A 20,817-nucleotide genomic window follows, 5' to 3' on the forward strand; every position below is an offset into this window, starting at 1 on the left:
TAGTACTGATAGGTATGTGGTGATTCCTGCCATTTAGTTATCTTAGTTGTTTGAAGGTTTGATTGTGTGTACCTAACTTGATGTTACTCTCTTCTGTCTTGCTTTTTCTTATCCTGTGGTTTGGTGCTGCCTGCCTTTTCATGGTTAAGTTGGGTGTCACTTTCTGTGTGCAGGATCCCTTGCAGAATCTTTTGTAATGGTGGCTTTGTGGTCACATATTGTTTTAGTTTCTGCTTATCATGGAAGACTTTTATTGCTCCATCTATTTTGAATGATAGCTTTGCTGGGTAGAGTATCCTGGGGTTGAAGTTATTTTCATTCAGTGCCCGGAAGATCTCACCCCACGCTCTTCTTGCTTTTAATGTTTCTGTTGAGAAGTCTGCTGTGATTTTGATGGGTTTACCTTTGTATGTTACTTGTTTTTTCTCTCTTGCAGCCTTCAATATTCTTTCCTTAGTTTCTGAACTTGTTGTTTTAATGATGATATGTCGTGGAGTAGTTCTATTTTGATCTGGTCTTGCATCAACATTATTTTGTGAGATTGATCCCTATTTGTACAGATGTTTGTAGTTCATTTTCATTGGCATTTCATTTCACATCTCTCACAATTTGTTTATCTTTCACCATTTGTGAACACTTGAGTAGTGTCCAGTTTTTAACTGCTTTATTGCAGCACTTTCCATTCTTACTCCATTTTTTGGTGAACATGTGGCTACTTTGTCCTGAGTATAAACCTAGCAGTAGAATTACTAGGTCAAAGGGTATGTATGTGTTCTGCTTTAGTAGATCTTAGCAAACAGATTTCCAAAATGGTTGTACCAATTTACATTTCCACCAGCAGTGTTTGGGAGTTCTAGTTATTCCACATCTTCACCAACACTCATTTTCTCTTTCTCATCGAGACTTTCTAGTGTGTGGTGGTTTTCATTTGCATTTCCCTGATGACTATTGAAGTTAGCATATTTTCATATGGTCATTGGCCATTTGGAGTTCCTCCTTTATGAAGTATCTTTTCAAGTCTTTGCCCATTTTTTATTTAATTGTTTGATTTTTTCCATATTGATTTATGAGGGTTCTTTATACATTCTGGATTTGAGTCCTTTGTCAGATATCTGAATTGCAGTTATCTCCTCCCTATCTGCTTATGTTCATTCTGACTTTCTCTCTGTCTTACTTGCAGTGTTAGGGATCAAACACAGGGCCTTGCACATGTTAGGCAAGCATTCTACCATTAAGTTATATCCCCAGCCCATGCTAACATCCTCTTTTGATAATGTATTTTCAAAAGAAAATACAGCAGTCTGAAAATGATCAGAAGTTTAGGACTTCTTCAAAGCCTCTTTGTGAAGGAATTTACTTGTCTTCATTAATTTATTATGTAGTAATCATGGTATAAATGTTATGTTCTTTAAAAGGTGTATTTTCAACACAAAAACATGTACATTAATGTTCATACAAGCGTTATTCATAATAGTCAAAAGTGGAAACAACCCAGTATCTGTCACTGATGAATGTATAAAGTGTGGTATACTACAGTGGAATATTATAGAAAAGAAATGAAGTACTGTGCTTATGGTCACACAACTCTGACTATACTAAAAACAAAGCAAAATCATTATAGAAAACATTTTTAAGTAGAATGTTTACCATTTCTATGGCTGAAATTACTTCAATTCTGAAAATAAATGAGTGTTCCTATTACATGCCACACAGTATTACATAAGACATGAACCACTGCCCTCCAAGAGATTACAGTTGAGCAATAAGATTAAGTTGTGAATTAACAATCATATTAGGTATCAGAGAAGGTTCTCCACAAGGAAAGTCTGAAGGGCCAAAAGGAGTTTTCTAAATGGAGAATTGGGGGCTATTCTTTTATGACTAACAAGGGGGAAAAGGAAAAAACTAGATCTTGAAAAGCCTTCTCTTTTAAGCTAAAAATAGCTCCAGAGGTCATTATGATGTTCTCCTTCCCCTTATTTGGAAGATAGGCTTCTGTGTCTTCAGTAGACCAATAGGATAAAGGAAGAATAGTCCTATAATTCTCTGTCTGAAAACAATTCATAATGGAACGTCAGAGGTGCTATAATCTCATTTATTCACTCTGGCAGAACCAACCAGGATATCTAACAAAGCAACAGTGGTAAAAACACTATTGGAACCTTGGGATACATCATACACAGTATAGATGATAACTGAAAACTGGGTGATAAGTGATCCAGGGTCCCAGTCCCTTCTCACTGCCTGTCTTCCAGGTCACTTCAGACACTACCTGGGCCGATTCAAGTTCTCCAAAATAGAGTTATAAGTGCAAGAAATGTATTGAGGCAACACTTATGAAAGATTAAGGGAATTGGGAGTAGGTGACTACATAGACCACAGCGTGGCTTATACATCCATGAAAGGAGAGAAAGAAAGGGGGTAGGTTGGGCAGAAGGTCTTAGCCAACCCAGTGTGAAGCTCTAATGCAAAGATTGCCTATGGCGGAATGGAATCCAAGGTTACATAAAATTGGTCAGGCCCGAGTACCCTGCCATGCTCAGTCTTTGGCTGGGAGCTGCCTAGTGGGCAATGACTCCTGCATGATCAGGGCAGCAGACCCCAAGAACCTTGCAGTTGGAGGCTATCAGCTAAATGTACTCCCTCCTTTAGGTTCTCACTTGAAGGGAGATCTGAGTAGTACACCTCCTCGACTGTCACAATAAAATTTTATGATATTTTAATATAAATTTAGCCTATTAATATAAGTTACTCATAGGCCATTTTACTATTGTGACTGAGATCCTTTGTCTTCTTATAGCTTCTAACCAGTTATTATAGGTGTGTAAAAAACAAGGGTTTAAAAAAAAATTCTTTCAAGTTAGCTACCTTACTTTGGATTCTTGCTAAAGAGTTTTTTCAGTTGTTTCTCTGTCAAAAATATCAGCAGTAATAAGTTCATCTGTAAATAATAATGCCATATTTTCAAAAATAGTGTCTATAATTGTATATGTATAATGCTTCCTGTTGTTCTAAAGTGATCCCAATTTATCAAGAGGTTTTTAAAAAGAAGAAAATACCTTCAAATTTTATTTTATTGCTGAGGTACAAAAAACTTAAAAAGTTATAGACAGAAAAAAGGAAGGAATGGCTAAGGGAATTACACTGAATTTCTTCCATAGGAAAAAATTTAGATAAAAGCTAACAGGCAAGCAAAAAACATGATACAATACAGGAAATATAATTTTATTGGTCTTACCTCTTGATATCTTTTAGAGTGGGTGCTTGATTCTTAATTATTCTTACTTCATCTCTTAAAATAATATAGCAAAAAGTCAGTGGGCTTTTTTTAATATCTCTGTTTTAATTAGCATACATTGATAGTACAAGAGGGTTTCATTGTGATAATTTCATAGATCCATACAGTGTTCTTTGAACAGGTTCACCCCCTCTATTATATTCCATTAATCATTCTTGCTCCTCCCCACTTTGTCAGTGTTTGGTGGGTTTCATTTGCTATCTTCATATATATTATAAAATGCATATAAAATGTACTTCCGTCCTCTTCACCCCTTCAATACTCCATCCTCTTCCCCTCCCCCAATAGCTGATTCCCCTCTGCCAAACAGTCCCCTTTTGCACTCATGTCCCATTATTATGATGATTATCATCATCATTTTAGGTTTAGATTCCACAAATGAGTGAAAATATCCAATATTTGGCTTTTTTGAGCATGGATTATCTCATTCAGCATGATCTCCACTTCCATTCATCTTCCTGCAAACAACATAATTTTATTTTTCTTTATGGCTGAATAATATTCCTTATATATACTACATTTTCTTTATCATTTATTGGTTATTGGGCACTTAGGCTGATTCTACAACTTGGCTGTAGTGAATAGAGTGAACATGGGTATGAAGGGATCTCTCCTGTGTGTTGATTTATACTTCTTTGTATATATGTCCAAAAGTAATATAGCAGGGTCTTATGATAGGTCTGTTTTTAGGTTTTTGATGAACCACCATACTGACTTCCATAGTGGGTGCACTAGTTTACATTCCCACCAACAGAGTATGATGGTTCCTTTTTCCCCACATCATCACCAGCATTTGTTACTTGTTTTCTTGATGAATGTCAATCTGACTAGGGTAAGATGGGATCTTAATATTGTTTTGACCTGCATTCATGACTAAGGATGTACATTTCTGTTTTTACTCTGAGGTGTCCCCTCAGATGACTTGTTCTCCACTTTGCCACATGCTTTGCCTAGATCCAGCAGCATTTCCAAGTAAACTGTAGTCTTACTCTATATAAAATCATTTTTAACTTATTTATTAGCAGTCCTCAAAACAAAAATTGGCAGTGGTTTTAAAATGTTATTATTTTTTAAATAACTGTGTTTATTTTAGGAAATTTAGAAAATACAGATAAAGGTTAATTTAAAATAAATCCTCTCAACTAGGGATAACTACTGTTCATATTTTTGTAGACATCCCTTCAGTCTTTTTTTTTTTTTTTGGTATACATGCATCTGTATACACACACATGCATTTTTAAAAATAAAAGTAAAATCACAGTATATATGCTATTTGACTCATGAATGTGTCATAGCATAAAATCCTCCCCAACAGCATAATGTTTAAATACTGTTTACCTTTGTGCACTCTTAGTTAAAACAGTTCCCTTTAAGTGAGCATTCATTTCTAATATTTTTAAGTAGTACCTTTTAGATTTGCCATTTAAGAATGTTAAATGACCAATTTTCTTCCCCTAGTTCCTTTTCTAAAGGTTCTTTTCTGACGAATTCAGGTATTAGAAAAATGAACGACTTTAGAGTCAGACAGACCTTAAATTTGAATCCTGCTCTGCCATGTAGTAGTTGTGTGACCACAAACAGGAAAAACTATTATGAACTAATTACCCAAAACAGGTATTCTTGATGCCTTTTCTTTTCCTTGTAAGTGCTTTGCCAAGTATAATGCTGACCTTGAAGACTTTTGTAAAGACATTTTGATATTCTTATTCCCTGGACAAAACAGAGACAACTGGGTTTTATTGGCTGCTAATGCTTATTTTCTGCTTGTCAGTTTTAACATTTGTGTGTGTGTGTGTCTTTTTCTCCTAGAGATAAGATTTCAGTTTCCACAGCTGACTGGAGTGCTTACTCTTGCTTTCTTTATTCATAATTGTATTATCACACTCTTGAAAAACAACAAGGACCAAGACAACAATGTGAGTAGTTATCTGAGGAACTGACTTGTATTTCCTAACCATAGACTTGTTAAGTCAGTGTTTAAGGCACTTTGTATTGAAGTACAATTATGCAATTTGTTTCAGCACCTTAATTTTTAAGTTTAAACTATGGAGCAATAGTCAGCAAACTTTTTCTCAAAAAGCTCAAATTGTAACTATCTTAGGCCTTGCAGACCATGTGATCTTGTGACAGCTACCCAACTCTGCTGTTGTGGCATGAAAGCAGCACACACAATAAATAAACAAATAGGTAGTGTGGCTGGGTTTCAGTAAAACTTTGTTTACAGAAACAGAAGTGGGTCAGATTTGACACATGAGCCATAGTTTGCCCCTGCTAGAAAGCAAGAAAGAGGTATATGAGAGACAGATTTGGGGCGGGGGGGAGGGAGGTGGTAGGTTGCAGTTTGAGGCCGACCCAGGCAAAAAGTTCACAAGACCTCATCTCAACCAATGGCTGGACATGGTAGTGCATGCCTGTTATTTCAGCTATGCAGAGAAAACATAAATAGGAGGGTCCACAGGTGAGGTAGATATTATTAATGCTATTTTTATGGTTTAATTTTTATGGGTGAGGAAAATGAAGTTTGAGGTAAGGTCATCAAGTTAAGAAGTCTGGCACAAATTCAGATTCCAATTCCACTTACAAGTAACATATCAGATGTATGGTCAGTAAAGATAAAGATAGGAGAGATTGATTACATGCTTACCCTAATTTGAGACCTAACTTCCCTCAACTTACAAAGCTTTTTGTCTTCATAATGACTTTAGCAAACATTAGCCCAAACTCAAAGCCATCTCAGAGTCCCCAGGCACAGTGCATCCTTCCTTCCTCTTTATTTCTCTAGCAACTGTAAAGACCTCTATTAGAGTTCCATTGTGATTTTTGCTTATGTGGTTAAAAGCTGTCAAACTGAGTTCAAACTCTGCAGAGAAGGCACTAAGTAACTGATTAACATCTGCTTGCTTTGAGTTTAATTTGCTCTTCTCTTCCAGTATCTTAATAGATGGTTAGATTTTTAACTATAGATCTGTCTTCAGTTTTAATGCAAGTGTTTGCAGCTATCCATTTCCTTCCAAGTACAACTATAGCTACAGTCCCATAAGTTTTTGTATCTTGAGTTTTCATCTTCAGTAATCTCAAAACATTTTGTTTCTTGTGATTTCTTCCTTGACCCACTGGTTATTTAGAAATATGTTGTTTAATTTCCACATATCTGTGAATTTCCCAAGTGTCTTCCTGTTATTAATGTATAATTTCGTTCCATTATGGTTGAAAAACATACTTGATATAATTTCCTTTTAAATTTATTGAGATTTGTGTTGCGACATAGCCCAGTCTTGGTAAATGTTCCTGTATATTTGAAAAGAATGTGTTCTGCTGTTGAGAGAAGACTTATGCAAATGTCAGATCCAATAGGTTAGTGGTATTTTTCCTGCTTTTATATTCTTATTTTTGTCTGTTCTACCAGTTATCAATGGAGAGGTAATAAAATCTCCAATTATAATTGTGGATTTGTCTGCTTCTTTTAGTTTGTCAATTATTCATTTATTTTGAAGGTCTGTTACTGGGTCCATACAGGTTTAGATTATTATGTCTTCTTGGTGAATTGGTCCATAAGGATCATTATGTAATGTTCCTCTTTGTCTCTGGCAATATTCTTTGTCTACTTTGGGGTTGGCAAAATGGCTCATGTGGTAGAATGCCTGTCTAGAAAGCCTAAGGCCCAGAATTCAAATAATACTGTCAAAAAAAGAAAGTCTACTTTTGATATTAATACAGCTGCTCCACTTTGTTATGTTTAGTGTGTGAAAGGCATGCCTTCATATTTAAAGCAGAAAGCATAGTTTTATTTTTTAACAAATCTGACAATTTCTTTTAATTATGGTGTTTAGACCATTTACATTTATAAATTTAATGTAATTATCTTGCTATTTGTTTGCTCATTCTTTGTTCCCTTTTACCTAGCTTCTTTTTGATTAGTTCAGCATTTTTTAATAATCTCATCACTATTACTGCTTTATTAGCTATATGTCTTATTTTTATTTCTTTTAATAGTACTGGGGTTTTTGAACTCAGGGCCTCTTAAGCCATACCCCAGCCCTTTCGTAATATAACATCAGAGTTGTGATAAGAATTAAATGTAAAAAGGGAAACATGTTTAATATTTACTGATATACACTAGGGACTGGAAATTTCTCTTACCCTTTCTCTCCTGACATTTACAGCCTATTTTCTTACACCAACTTAGACCAAGCTAATCATGTAATCCAATACAATCATGTATTGGATTATTCTGTCATAAGGCTGTGCTTCTCAAAATTTACCATCAGTATCTCCCTAATAACAAAGAACAAGCTTGCATATGTAGGAATGTAAGAACATAATTTCATTGAAGTCTTATGTTTAATCTTAAATGTTCATTCACAAAACAGTCTTAAGATAATGAGTTAAATTACAGACAGTCTAATGTTGCATGGTTCCTAATGCACAACTTTTAATGATTGTGATTTACATTACATCAGTCCCCACCAACTGCAAGATTGTTCAAATTTCAGTTACCCGAGTCTACAAAGTGAGTAGTTGTATGACCTTCTTGTCTCTAAGCAATAAATCCACATGACAGTTTATAAAAATTGATAATTGAAAGGAATTGGCAAGTAAAGGTGAAAGTGCAGCAATGAAACAGAAAGTGATAATGTTGAAGACAAAATTTAAATTAAACATAAGTGGAATTATAAAAAAAATAGCTGATTGTAGAAATGATGACACTGCTGCCATTCAAGAGACTCCAGATATACAGCTAGAGGAGCTTATGGAAAGTGAACCTATCAACTTGAACTTGGAAAGTGATTGTCATTGACAAGAAGGAAGGTATTCCAGGGGAAGTGCCACTGTCAGAAAACTTCACATTAAAAGAATTTTCAGTTGTTTCCCAACATTAAAAACACAAAGGAAGTAATGTTAGAAGTCATGCAAAGTTAGAGTGATAGAGTATGACATTTTACCAAGGCGCTTGCTCCATATTATAAATTATCCAATAATAAGGAGGCAAGCATAGTTCATACTCTTGTTAAATTTTTACAAAAATATTAAATACTCTAATGCTCAGTGTTTCTGATACTTTGTTTATTGTCTTGTTTTATTTTGAGATAGGGTCTTGCTAAGTAGCCCAGGCTGGCCTCAAACTCATGATCCTCCAGACTCAGCCAGTTGAGTGCTAGGACCTCATTGTAGGTACCCAAGAACTAATGAATGGAAAAGGAAAATGTGGTATGTATATGCAATGGAATATTATAAAGCCATAAAAAAGGATGAAGTTGTGTCATTTGCAGGAAAATGGATGGAACTGGAGATCATCATGTTGAATAAGCTAAGCTAAGCTCAAACAGCCAAATATCTTGCAGGTACTGGTGGTGGCTCATGCCTGTAAATCCTAACTACTTGGGAGACTGAGTTTGGGAGGATCAAGGTTCAAGGCCAGCCCAGGCAAGCAGTTCACAAGACCCTGTCTCTAAAATAATCAGAGCAAAATGGACTAGAGCACTTGCTTTGTAAACATGAATTCCTGAGATCAAACCCTAGTCCCACAAAAAAAAGCCAAATATCTCATGTTTTCACTCGTGCATTTATACATCAACTGATAATAATAGTAATAATAATAATAATAGGACATGAGTATAAAGGTGGGATTGTGTGGCAGGGAGAAATCAGCGGGAGGGTGGACAGGGAAAGGAGAGGGTGCTGGGAGTGAATGCGATTGAAGTGCATTTATATGTGCATGCGTGCGTGCATGCATGCGTGAAGAAAGCATAAAGAAACAATACTGTTTGCCAAAGTGGGAAGAGGGTTAGGAGAATACAATAGAGGGGGTGAATTTGATCAAAGTACTTTTTACACATCTATAACTAATGTTTGTATAATTAATTTATGCTAATAAAAGTAAGTAAAAGTAAAAAATAAAAAGGCGGAGAGACATCAGAAAGAGTCCTAGAGGGGGTGACCATGATCAAAGTACATTATATGTATGTGTGGAAAAACCACAGTGACACCCCTTTGTGCAATTAACATGTGCTAACAAAAATACTTTAAAAAATTTAAATTTCTAAATGCTTCAGATATATGTAATTATATACATTCTCCTTTTGATTATACTGAAATTGGCCTATATATTAGTATGAATCAAGTTAAATGGATATTCTGAGAAAACTTTTTCATTTGTATTATTTAATGATTATACCTTTTAGGTTTCACTAAGTAATTTGCCTTATAAAAGTCCAGTTACTCTCATGATATAATATTTTCTTGGGGTTAAAGTCAGAAAATGTGAAGTTGTGCTTGGACTCTGAATTTGCAGTGTTGACATTGGGTTAGCCATTCCAAGATCAGCAAACAAAAGTTTCAAAGTAGAAAAGGAGACAAAAGAATAGAAAACTCTCCCTTCTCTTCTGCATAACAGTAGTTGACTTAAATCTAAAGATGTTTGTAAAGAAAGACATAATGAGGCTCCTAAACAGTTGTAGTAATTTTTTCACTAAACCTCAATTTTTTTTTTTTTTGTAATACTGAGAGTTGAACTCAGGCCTCACACTTACTAGGCAGGTGCTCTCACTTGAATCATTCCACCGCCCTGTCACTTTTTTTTAATGTATAACTAAACAGGATATTGTTTCTTTTTCTTAGTAAAGTTGAAGATGTTCTTTAAAACAATTTGAGATACCTTATATCTTAATTTGTTACTTTTTTAATAGTTCATGAATTTTATTTTTTTCTTTTTGTTATTTACTTTTTTCTTCTTCATATGAATCTGTAGTTTACTTGGCCATACACCAGCTTGTGGTAGGTCTGTGTGGTCAGTTTCTTCATTTTTCATAGTAAATGCCCCACTGGGTAGTATTTTCACTACAAACGGTACATGGAACAAATAATAAACTATGTTGGAGAAACAGAATGTGCTCCCAGACTTACTTCTGCTCATTCTGTAAACCCAGTCCTCATTCTAAGTTGACTTTCTATCCATCCTTATTTCCTGCCATCGGTTTTGCCAGCCATTTGTTATTCATGAACACAATAGGTTACATTATTGTACAGGCTTCTTGACATACTACCTATTCATATTGTCACTTTTGTCTCTTTTTAGATATATTTTTACTTTGAACTTGTTTTCTAAAAGATATCTTTTCCTACCCTTTTCCATTAGATGGAGTTTTAAGAGTCCATATCTTTAGGCCTAATACAGTGGTGGCTGGGTATGAGCCAAACAATACCAAGTCTCACATATGTGCATGCTACTCATAGGTGGCATGTCTCCCAGATCATGCCAAACCTCAGCTGCTTTTGTAATGAAAGCATCATTTCTGTTCATTAGAATATTTTCAGATGAAAACAGATAATGCAGCTCCTAACCCAGTTCTACTGAATATATGTTAGAATACCATGAGACAGAACTGTGCAGGTTTTAGTATTTTTCTTGGCATCTCTAATTGTGCTGTCATATTATATACTTTGTTACCCATAACTTGTTGCCTCTCTTTCATTTTTTGCATTATTATTTATTAACTATGACATAAGTACACTGGAGATGGGTAAGCTCTCTGTCACAGTAGCTAAGGGCATGCCGTTTAGAGCCAGAAAGACCTTGGTTGGAATATTGGCTTCACCTGCTACTTACCTATAACCATGAATAGGTTTTGTAACTTTGCTGCACTGAAAAAATTGACTGTAGCTACATTTTAAGTGTGTTATGAGCAATTACATATGTAGCTTAACACAGCACCTGGCCCCTACAAGCATTTAATCAATGAAGCCATTGTGCTTATTTTTCTAATCTACATTGAGTTCCTGCTATGTACCAGGGGTTGTCCTAGGCTTTGGGAATATAAGATAAAAAAGACACAGTTCCTGTCGTTAGGATCTCATAGTCTAGTGCTATGGACTGATTTGGAGAAAATTAAATAGCAACATGAGACTATTAAACTTTTAAACTATTATGACTATATAATTTAAACTATTAAGACTATATAATTAAGACTATTAAACTTGGCTGGTTTTTTTAATGTCAAGGGACATTTTCTCACCACTTGAGAACCTTTATGTCATGAAAATCAATTATTTTTATAGTGAAAATTGATGACAGGTATAATACAGGTGTGATAGTTGCTGTATTTGAAATATGTGAACAATACCATGAGAACAGGGAAGCGAAGGGGACTGTCTTATTGGGAAACACTTACATTTTAGCCTTTGTATCTTCATCAGATTTCCCACTGTGTGCTCTAAAGTACACTTTTTTTCAGGAAGTCATACCAAAATAGTGTAATCAGGTGACTATCCCTCTTTATATATAGCTCTCTTTCTCTCTAGCACACTTGTTTTGCCTCTCAGCGTTGTTGTTTTTTTTTATTAAGGCCACCTCTGTTTTTGAGTGGCTTGAGCAGGTTGAGGAGGGAATGACTTTGAAACATAATACTTGGAGACTACTACCCTTGGATATGAAAAATAGGCATTGCTTGGTTCATTTCTGTCTATCCCACACGAGACCTTGAGGCAACCTAGGGGTAGCCGAATTCTAGCCTGCCATGGCTCCTACAGCTTCATGAACTAAAGAGGAAAGATATTGAAGGCCCTTCCTGGAGATTTTGTCATCTTCTGATCCCTCCACTCTGAACAATAAGCTCTTCCAGAGATTGGTAAGAGCTGGAACCAATCTGCATATCCCTTTAGCTCCATAGGCCTAGCTATCATATCATTTAGGGTGTAGAATCCCTGGTTTATTTTCAAGCTGAACCTCAGTTTAGACCCAATCTTAAGATTTCTCATAGCTTGTTACTTGCTTTTTAACTGGATTTATAAAACTTCAAGTTTATAAAACACTGTTATTGTGCTAGTCCATTTAAGGAATTATTCAGATAATCAGAAATGTTCCCTAATTCCAAATGTCCAAACATTTTTACTGTGTTATCAAACTAAAAAACATTGCATATAATTTCTTCTAATCTGTTTTCTTAACTTTCAAAGTAATTTATGTATAAAATGAAAAATGAATAGGCTTATTGCCCCAATTTAATTGTGCTGAATTGTTTGGCTGTAACTTCAGTGGTAATGGAGACAATTTGCAAGCTGTGGAATCTGTTCTGTTTGGATCTGACAGCTGGCTGCATTAAATATCTTGGAGCTTTTTATTTTGGATCAGAGGGAGGGAGCAGTAGTGGAAGAAAACAATCCACTTTATTTAGTGATTTGTGTTTGTTTTCTGATTCCAGGAATAACATTGTGCAGCTATTTAAACAGCTGCCTTTTGATTTCCTTTTGTTTACTGTTTAAGTTTATTAAACTGTCCTTAATATTTCATCTGTTCTTTAACTAGCTTTCTGTCTTTATTAAATATATTTTAATACATTCTGCCCTTGTGGTCAAGGCATGCTTTGATGATGTAAGTTACTATACTAAAGGAAGAATGTTTTAAATTTTGCAGGTTATACTGATGGTGACTTATACTTTCTTATCCCTTAGCTTTTTTATTATAGCTAAATATTTTATAACTTGGTAAATAAATTACCTTCTGAAATAAATTTCAGTATTGTTAAACCACAGTTTATGTTAACTTCTTAAGCCTGCCAACAGGTAGCTTAGTCTACATACTCCAGACAGGTTTAAAAAAAAAAAAACTGGAAGACTAATTATAAAATAGTTTTAACTGCTTTCTGTGGAGACTGGATAGAAAGTATTCATACAGGAAAACACATAAATTTTGTATTTATTTGTCAGTCTTCTTAGTGTATTTAAGTAGCCTTACTATAAATTTCTTCTTATTTAGTGGGAATTTTGCTCTGTATTTTCAGGTGAGGGACCTGTGTGTTGCTTATATGCTGGTGACGTTAACTTATCTCTATATCGGATTCCTGGTTTTTGCTTCATTTCCTTCACCTCCATTATCCAAAGATTGTATTGAGCAGGTAAGACAGTGTGTTCCTCTCTCTGATTGTTTATACTTCATGTATGACTAGCAGGCAGGATGATATAGTGATGAACTATAAAATCAGAGAGGTCTGTATTTGAACACCATCTCTGCCATCTATTCAAAGTGTGGGGATCTTGGTACCTTCCCCATCCTTTCTGAGTTTCCTTTTCCATTAAGTAATAAAATGCATACTCCATTTATAGACAGACTCTGAAATAACGTAGTACACACCAAGTACCTTGAGGTACTCAAATAAATGACTACTATATGTATACACATTTCTCTTTGTGTAGAGAACCATTACCAGGAATTCTTGTGAATTTTTAAAATCACCACAAAGAATGCACTGACTCCTTTATTTTCTAAAGCCCAAATCTAGAAATGCCCTAGATAAGCTAGGCTTGATTCATCACTCTTGAATGACAGAGGTGACTCTCATTCGGTGAGAGTGACTGCTAAAAAGAGAAAGAGAAACAAAAAATAAGAGAAAAAATATCTTTCACTCAGTATTGCCATAAGTAAACTTTTCATGGATTTAATCCATCAAAAAACTTAGGAATTTTATACTCTTTAGTTTAAAAAGACTGAAGAATTTCTCATGACAAGCAGCATTTCATAGGTGATTTTCTAATCAGAAGAAATCCCTCTAATAGGGTATAGTGGAATGTACAGATTGCTTTAAGCTGATTTGTAAGGTTTATTTCTGTACAGTAAGTGTTAATTGTGCTTTCATCTCTGAAAGAGGTTACTGAAGAGGTTATTGCTGTTATAATAGTTTATTTTTAAATGTTCGTATTCTTTTGTTTCCTTGATTCCAGAAGGTCTTTGGCAGCCAAAAGTCTGCTAAAAATTTCCCTAATATGAATAATCCCATATAAAGCCCACTCCCTTGGGAATAGGAATATGTATGGTATTTGTATTTGAAAAGGGAAGAAAATAAATTCTGAATGATTAATATTTTTTCAGATACAAACTAAAATGAAGAAGATGATTTCTTAAAAAAATGTAGACACTAGGCATCTATAGTCCCATCACTTGGAAGAAAGAGGCAGGAGGTTACTGAATTTGAAGCCAGCCTGGGCTACAGATCAAGATTCTGTCTCAAAAACAAACAGAAAAACCCAAAAAATGTAGAAATAAATCCTTTCCTACTGTAGTTACAGATTATAAACTATGATGGTGCTAGGTGATAGAGATATCATCACCTTAATCTGTAATCTTTACTTTGCAAGTGTTGCAATGCTTCAGAGGAGAAAAAGCAAGAGAGCTAGTGAAGATAAAATAGCATTGAATTTAATTTGTCATCTAAGTATATTAAAAACAGATTTGGAAGCCAGGCATAATGACTCGTGCCTGTAACCCCAGCACTCTGGAGGCTCAGATAGGAGAATGTCAAGTTTGAGGCAAGTCTGGGCTACATAGTAAGAACCAAAAAAAATAAAAAAAGAAGAAGAAGAAAGAAAGAAAAAAAAAAACAAGGGCTGAGAATGTAGCTCAGTGGTACAGTACTTGCCTAGCATATACAAGGCCCTGCCTCTTATTTCCAGCACTGCAAAAAAGAAAAAAAAATATTTGGGTATTGTACTTGAACCTTATAGACAGCTTCTCTATCTGTGGTGAAGAACAGGTTTTCTTTGTTGTTTTAATGTCAGTTGGAGACTGGTAGTTTTATAAAATAGAATAAAAATAGGCCAGTGTCAAATTCCTATAAAAGTTTCTAAATGCTTAATTTCAATTTCTGTACTCACTTCATTGAAAAAATAGTTAGCTAGCAGTTTGTAGATGGGCATAGTTCACGAAACACAATTTTTATAGCACTTGTGGTCAAAATAAGCAGAAGACTCCATTTTATGAATTGTATGTACTGAATTTGAGTTTTAACATTACCTCATTATCTTTCTTGGATTAGAATTTTTTGGACAACTTCCCTAGCAGTGACACCTTGTCCTTCATTGCAAGAATATTCCTGCTGTTCCAGATGATGACTGTGTACCCACTCTTAGGCTACTTGGCTCGTGTCCAGCTATTGGGCCATATCTTCGGTGACGTTTATCCTAGGTAAGGTCTCTTCTCTTGACCAGCAAGATGTGCCAAGCAACCAATGACTGTGCAGACAGGTCAGTTTAAAGTGTGACTGATCCTTTTGCTATTAAAATTTGCCTAATGAAAGTGATCTAAGGATAGATCATTGGTGTGATTTTCCCAGAAGAGCTTTAAGTAGAAGCTCCTCCCTTGTCTAGAATGATTTGAAGTTCATTCCTTCCACTATAGTTAATTAGCTCTGATACCAGTTGTATTTATCTATGATTTTGTTGCTGTTAATGTACCCCTTGCTAAGAATTTTCTAGTATGTAGTACCTGTGTTGGAACGTGTGTTAATAAGAAGCAATACTTTCATTTAATTATTGGTCATTAATACTTGTGTTTATTAACATTTTGTATTTTTACAAAAATGGTCAATTGTTTAGAATTGGAAGTAAGATATAAGCAGTGAGCTTAAATTCTTACTTGATATATAATAAGCTTAAATTACTATGGTTTTTAACCTTTTAACCTTACTTAAATTACTATGGTTTTTAACCTTTTTTTTTTTTTTTTTAACGGGACTGGGGTTTGAACTCAGGGCTTCATGCTTGCTAAGCAGGCACTCTACCACTTGAGCTACGCTAGCCACCAGCCTTTTTTTTTCCGTTTCTTGAGACAGGATCTCACTATGTAGCCTAAGCTGGCCTGGAACTCAAAATCCTCCTTCTTCAGCTTCCCAAGTGCTAGGATTACAGAAATGTATTACTATACCCTGCAGGTATACATTGTTTTTAAAGAAGAAAACTTTTGAATACATTTTGGGGAAAAAATGCATTTACAGTAACTAATTAAAAAAATGGTTTTAATCAGTACTTGTTTGAAGTGACCCTCTGTAAATAATTTTATCTATAAATCTGTTCGAGTTACTAGTTCCCTAGTATTGATAATACAGTAAACTACAGTTCTAACATAGCTAATCTAGAAATATTGAGGTTCAATAAATGATTCCTATTAATGTTTACAGTCTCTACTGTGTTTATATTCACCAAAATAAAATAAATTCAGTGAAGTCATGCCTGAAAAATTTCCAAGCAAATACATTACTCCTGTTCTCTGCCATTATTTTGCAGCATGGTGACTGTTAAAATGCTTTTTTTTTTTTGGAATAAAAGCCTGGGATTTTCTCTTTGTGTTCACGTAGTATTTCTTCCCCTTCCACAAGAACACACTATTATTTATAATTGTATTACAATTGAGTTAGAAGTACTCTACAGACTGTGCATACTTTTGGTCTCAAGACCCTTTATCTCAAATGTATTGAAAACCCTAAAGTGCTTTAGTTTTTGCAGCTATACCTATCAGTACTTATATGAAAAAAGAAAAACTTAGAATTTTTAAGTCTTTATTAATTTCTTTTAAATTCAATAACAAGTGACACCCACTTGTAAGACCATCTACTTGGAAGGCTAAAGCAGGAGACTTGAGTTTGAGGCCAGCTTGGGCAACATAGTGAGACCCTGTTTCAAAAAGAAAAATCAATAGTGAAACCATTATTCATGCTGGGCACCAGTGGCTCATGCCTGTAATCCTAGCTACTCAGGAGGCATAGATCAGGACAATCATGGCTTGAAGCCAGCCCAGACAAATAGTTCACTAGACACTATCTCAAAAATACCTAACACGAAAAGTGTTGGTGGAAGGTGGAGTGGCTCAAGGTATAGGCCCTGAGTTCAAGCCCTGGTACTGCAAAAAAAAAAAAAATTACTCATGAACATAAATAATATTTTTATGAAAAATACTTTCCAAAATGTTTTTGTTTTGTATTTTAGAACACTTTAATGTCTGCTTTTCTGGTCAGCAATCAGATTCTCCTGCTTCTGCGTTTTCTATTGTACTTTATTGTTTCAATTAAACACGTGAAGAAAATCCAGCTTCATGTATATACATAGTTGAAAAAAGAAGGAGTACTTTTTTTTTACTAGCCTTTCAGATCATCCTGAATATTCGTCTTTGATACCATGCCAAAACTTGACAAGTAGTCCTTTCTTAACTGATTGCAGTGTACAATATGAAATTTTGTTACGTTAAAACCTATTGATCTCCCATTTTGGTTCTTTTACCCAGGCATGATTTTGTAACATTATGTTTGCTCCATATCCTTTCATTGAGTTCTGTTCATGTTAGTACATGTCATTATGCATTACTGAACTATGTTCACTAATATCATTATCAATTTCATCCTAAATTCTTTAAATATTGGAAAACTGTTAAAATCAGGGTAACAAATGCAGGTTCTCCAAACTTCTAGTTTTTATTTGAAATCTTAAATGTTATCATTGCCAACAAATACCATTAGGTGTTTTCCTGAAAGTGACAAGCTCATTATCATGCCTACCAGGTATGGTGGTACATGCCTATAATTCCATCACTGGGGAGGCAAAGGCAGGAGAATCAGGAGGATTGTTTGAGGCCAGCCAGTGCTATGCAGTAAGATGCTGTCACAAAAAAAAACAACAACAACAAAATAATGATAATAATAACAACAATATGTGAAACACCCAAGTGTGGGTGACCATTGCCTGCATGTCAAGTAAAAATAGCATTTGTTGGGAAAACCAGCTAGGTGGCCTCCATTGGTTAAGTACTTGTCCTCAAGACAGCCATCATACTTTCGCATGTAGCACATGTGCTTATGTGCTTAATTATGTACTTCCCACTTGATCACATGTGGTATTATAAAGATGTATACTCAAGTATGAGTTTTAATAAAACTAAGCTTTACTCCTTTATCAGGGAGATTTTGGGGAGTTGGAGGCAGAAATCAAATCCAGGGCCCTGTGCATGCTAGGCAAGGGCTCTACCACTGAGTCACATCCCAGTGCCCTCTCCAGGACATTGTTAATAAAACTTTTTTCTTTTCTCTTGAGAGTGCTTGGCAGTAAAGAATACAGTATAGGATACAGACAGGTGCGATTGCTCTTACCCGTGGTAAGGGGCCATCAGTTTATCCACTATTACTTTTATAAAGCAAATAATATCTTGTATTATTATGAAAATTATTTTCATTTTGAGTGCTCCCTAGAAGGGTATTGGAAAGCCCCTGGGCCTCATGATCACACTTTGAAAATTACTATGTAGGAAAATGCAGAGTTGTTGCCTTTTACAACACAGAAGTAACAAAGACCCAGCCAATGTTGCAAAGCTCTGCAGCAATTTTAAGGTTGAAGTTCCTAGATAAATAGCATGATCTTAAAGCCTAATATCTTTGTAGTTTATCAGGATGGATGACTAACCCACTTATAATATAAATAATTTTTCTTATTTTTTATTCTCTCTGTAATCTTTATGTGTGTGTGTGTGGAGAGATGGGGAAGACTGGGGTTTGAACTCAGGGCTTCACCCTTGCAAAGCAGACACTCTACTACTTGAGCCACACCCCTAGTCCATTTTGCTCTGGTTATTTTGGGGTCTTGTGAACTATTTGTCCTGGCTGGCCTCAAACTGCCAGGTTTGATAACATAAACTTATTTTTCTATTGTAAATGTGAGATAAACACATTATAAAAATTTATTTAATGTAGAAAGGAGGAAATATTACCTGATATCACAGATAATAATGTATTCATTACTGCTTTTTCAGTATTTTTCCTTCTGTTATTTTTTCAAATGTTTTTGGACTTTTTTTTTCCTTTTTGGTGGTAGTACTGGGGTTTGAAGTCAGACCTCATGCTTATAGGGCAGGCACTGCACCACTTAATCCATGCCCCCCAGCCATTTTTTGCTTTAGTTGTTTTTTGGATTCTGTTTCACATTTTTGGCCAGGCTGACTTCAAACTTCAATCTTCCTGAATAGTTGAGATTATGGGTGTGAGCCACCACACCCAGTTGGATTTTCTTGTGTAATGAAAATCCAGCAAGCTTTTTTCCAGATTGCTTAGATGAGTTTTAGCCATCCATGTAATAATGATAAACTGTTTTTAATAGTTTTTACTGTATTCTATCAGATAAATTGTTACCTTGCTGTATCTAGCTTTTTTTCTGGTTGTGATTACTTTCTCAAGATATTCTAAATGGAATTATAGATCAAAGAATATGAATCTATAACCATTCTACCAGTTTGTACCTACAGTTATATAGCCTAGTTAGGTAATTGCATAAAAAGGCCAGTGTCATTTTTGAGACCAGCACTGAAAGGTATTGTTGCCTTCCATTTTTGTTGATTTTACTGGGAACGTTAAAACACTCATTTTAACGATGTTAAGAACGAATTTTATTCTCATAATAGTGATTATAATTTGCCTATTTTTATATTTTTCTCTCTTTAAACTCCATTCTCACCTTCTAGCATTTTCCACGTGCTGATTCTTAATCTAATTACTGTGGGAGCTGGCGTGTTGATGGCCTGTTTCTACCCCAACATAGGAGGGATCATAAGGTACTACCTGTAGGGAATTGTGTTCTTTTGTAAATAGGCCTTTACTTAGGCCTTTCCTCTTGTCGCTGTTGTCATTATTGTCTTAATTGTATGAAATTTCTGGGAATTCTTAAACCCAGTAGCATTCAAATGTAGTTCCCTGGTAGCAGTTGAGGTGCTCATTAAATCCACTTCTGTTTATCCTGGTGGAGAACTGACTCTAGATGCCCCATTATCCCATAGCCTCACATACCTTTCTTTTTCTTTTTCTCATGTTCCACTGTATTTCCTTTCTCTTTATCCAAAATAAAGTTATTTTTATTATATAATGTATAACTTCTTGGGAGAACCCATGAGGTCCTTTTTATGTCAAGTCTCTGTTTTTACTTCCATGATCCATTTCTACCTCAAAACATATTTCATTGTCAGTTGTAGTCAGAAAGTTAAGATTTTACATACAAGATGGCCCTTGCCCAAAAAAAGTCACAACTAGTTGGATATGGTGGGAATAACGCTGTGACCTCAGATTCTCCTGGGGAAACTTAGTTTAGAATCATCTGGTTTCTCTTCCTTAATATAGGCAGCAGGGCTGAATCAAATTTTGGAAGACCTGTATCTAAGAAAGTAACAAGAAACGAGGAGATTATTAGCATGATGCTCAGGAATATAAGGATTTATGAGTTCCTATTAAGCTGCTCCTCAGGAAAACGGGGAAAGGAAGGAAAAAAATGCCTGTTTCCCTGTCAGTCTTATATGTAGGTATTTTTGTTATTACCTTTGATAATTATGCTGAATGCTTTTGAGGCACTCATCTGTTCTTATTCTTAAACAGATGCAAACTGTCCCTCACAAAGTCAGAATGTGTAATTAGTTTATAAAGATCAAAGATGGGAGGCCTGTCTCCAGATGTTTCTGAGGAAGTAGCCACAATCCCCGAAACACAGAGGAACTGTGGATATTTGAAGGATGAATAAAAACTCTTTATCAAGCAGATGCTATAAAGACAAGCAGGAAATAATATTTTATATTAACTGAACAAGTAAAATGAATTTTAAACCCAAATGTCAGCAACAAATGAATCAAAAATAATTTTGTTACCACATGAGAATGAGTAGGATTTAAACTGTACTATATTTACCTCAATTATAAATCAAAGAAGCAAAATGTGAGATGAATATTAACCTCG

The 20,817-nt window shown here is 35.0% G+C and overlaps 1 protein-coding gene across 1 annotated transcript in view; it reads left to right on the forward strand.

The window, feature by feature from the left end:
* Slc38a9 (solute carrier family 38 member 9) overlaps window positions 1-20,817 on the forward strand; it is a 78,552-nt gene that overhangs the window by 51,439 nt on the left and 6,296 nt on the right. The window contains exons 11-14 of the mRNA XM_074077487.1: window positions 5,108-5,214; window positions 13,075-13,188; window positions 15,103-15,251; window positions 19,563-19,652. Of these exons, the coding sequence (XP_073933588.1) occupies window positions 5,108-5,214; window positions 13,075-13,188; window positions 15,103-15,251; window positions 19,563-19,652 (460 nt within the window). The remainder of the gene's footprint in view (window positions 1-5,107; window positions 5,215-13,074; window positions 13,189-15,102; window positions 15,252-19,562; window positions 19,653-20,817) is intronic.

The sequence above is a fragment of the Castor canadensis genome, chromosome 6 (assembly GCF_047511655.1).
Source record: "Castor canadensis chromosome 6, mCasCan1.hap1v2, whole genome shotgun sequence".
Taxonomy (NCBI): Eukaryota; Metazoa; Chordata; class Mammalia; order Rodentia; family Castoridae; genus Castor; species Castor canadensis.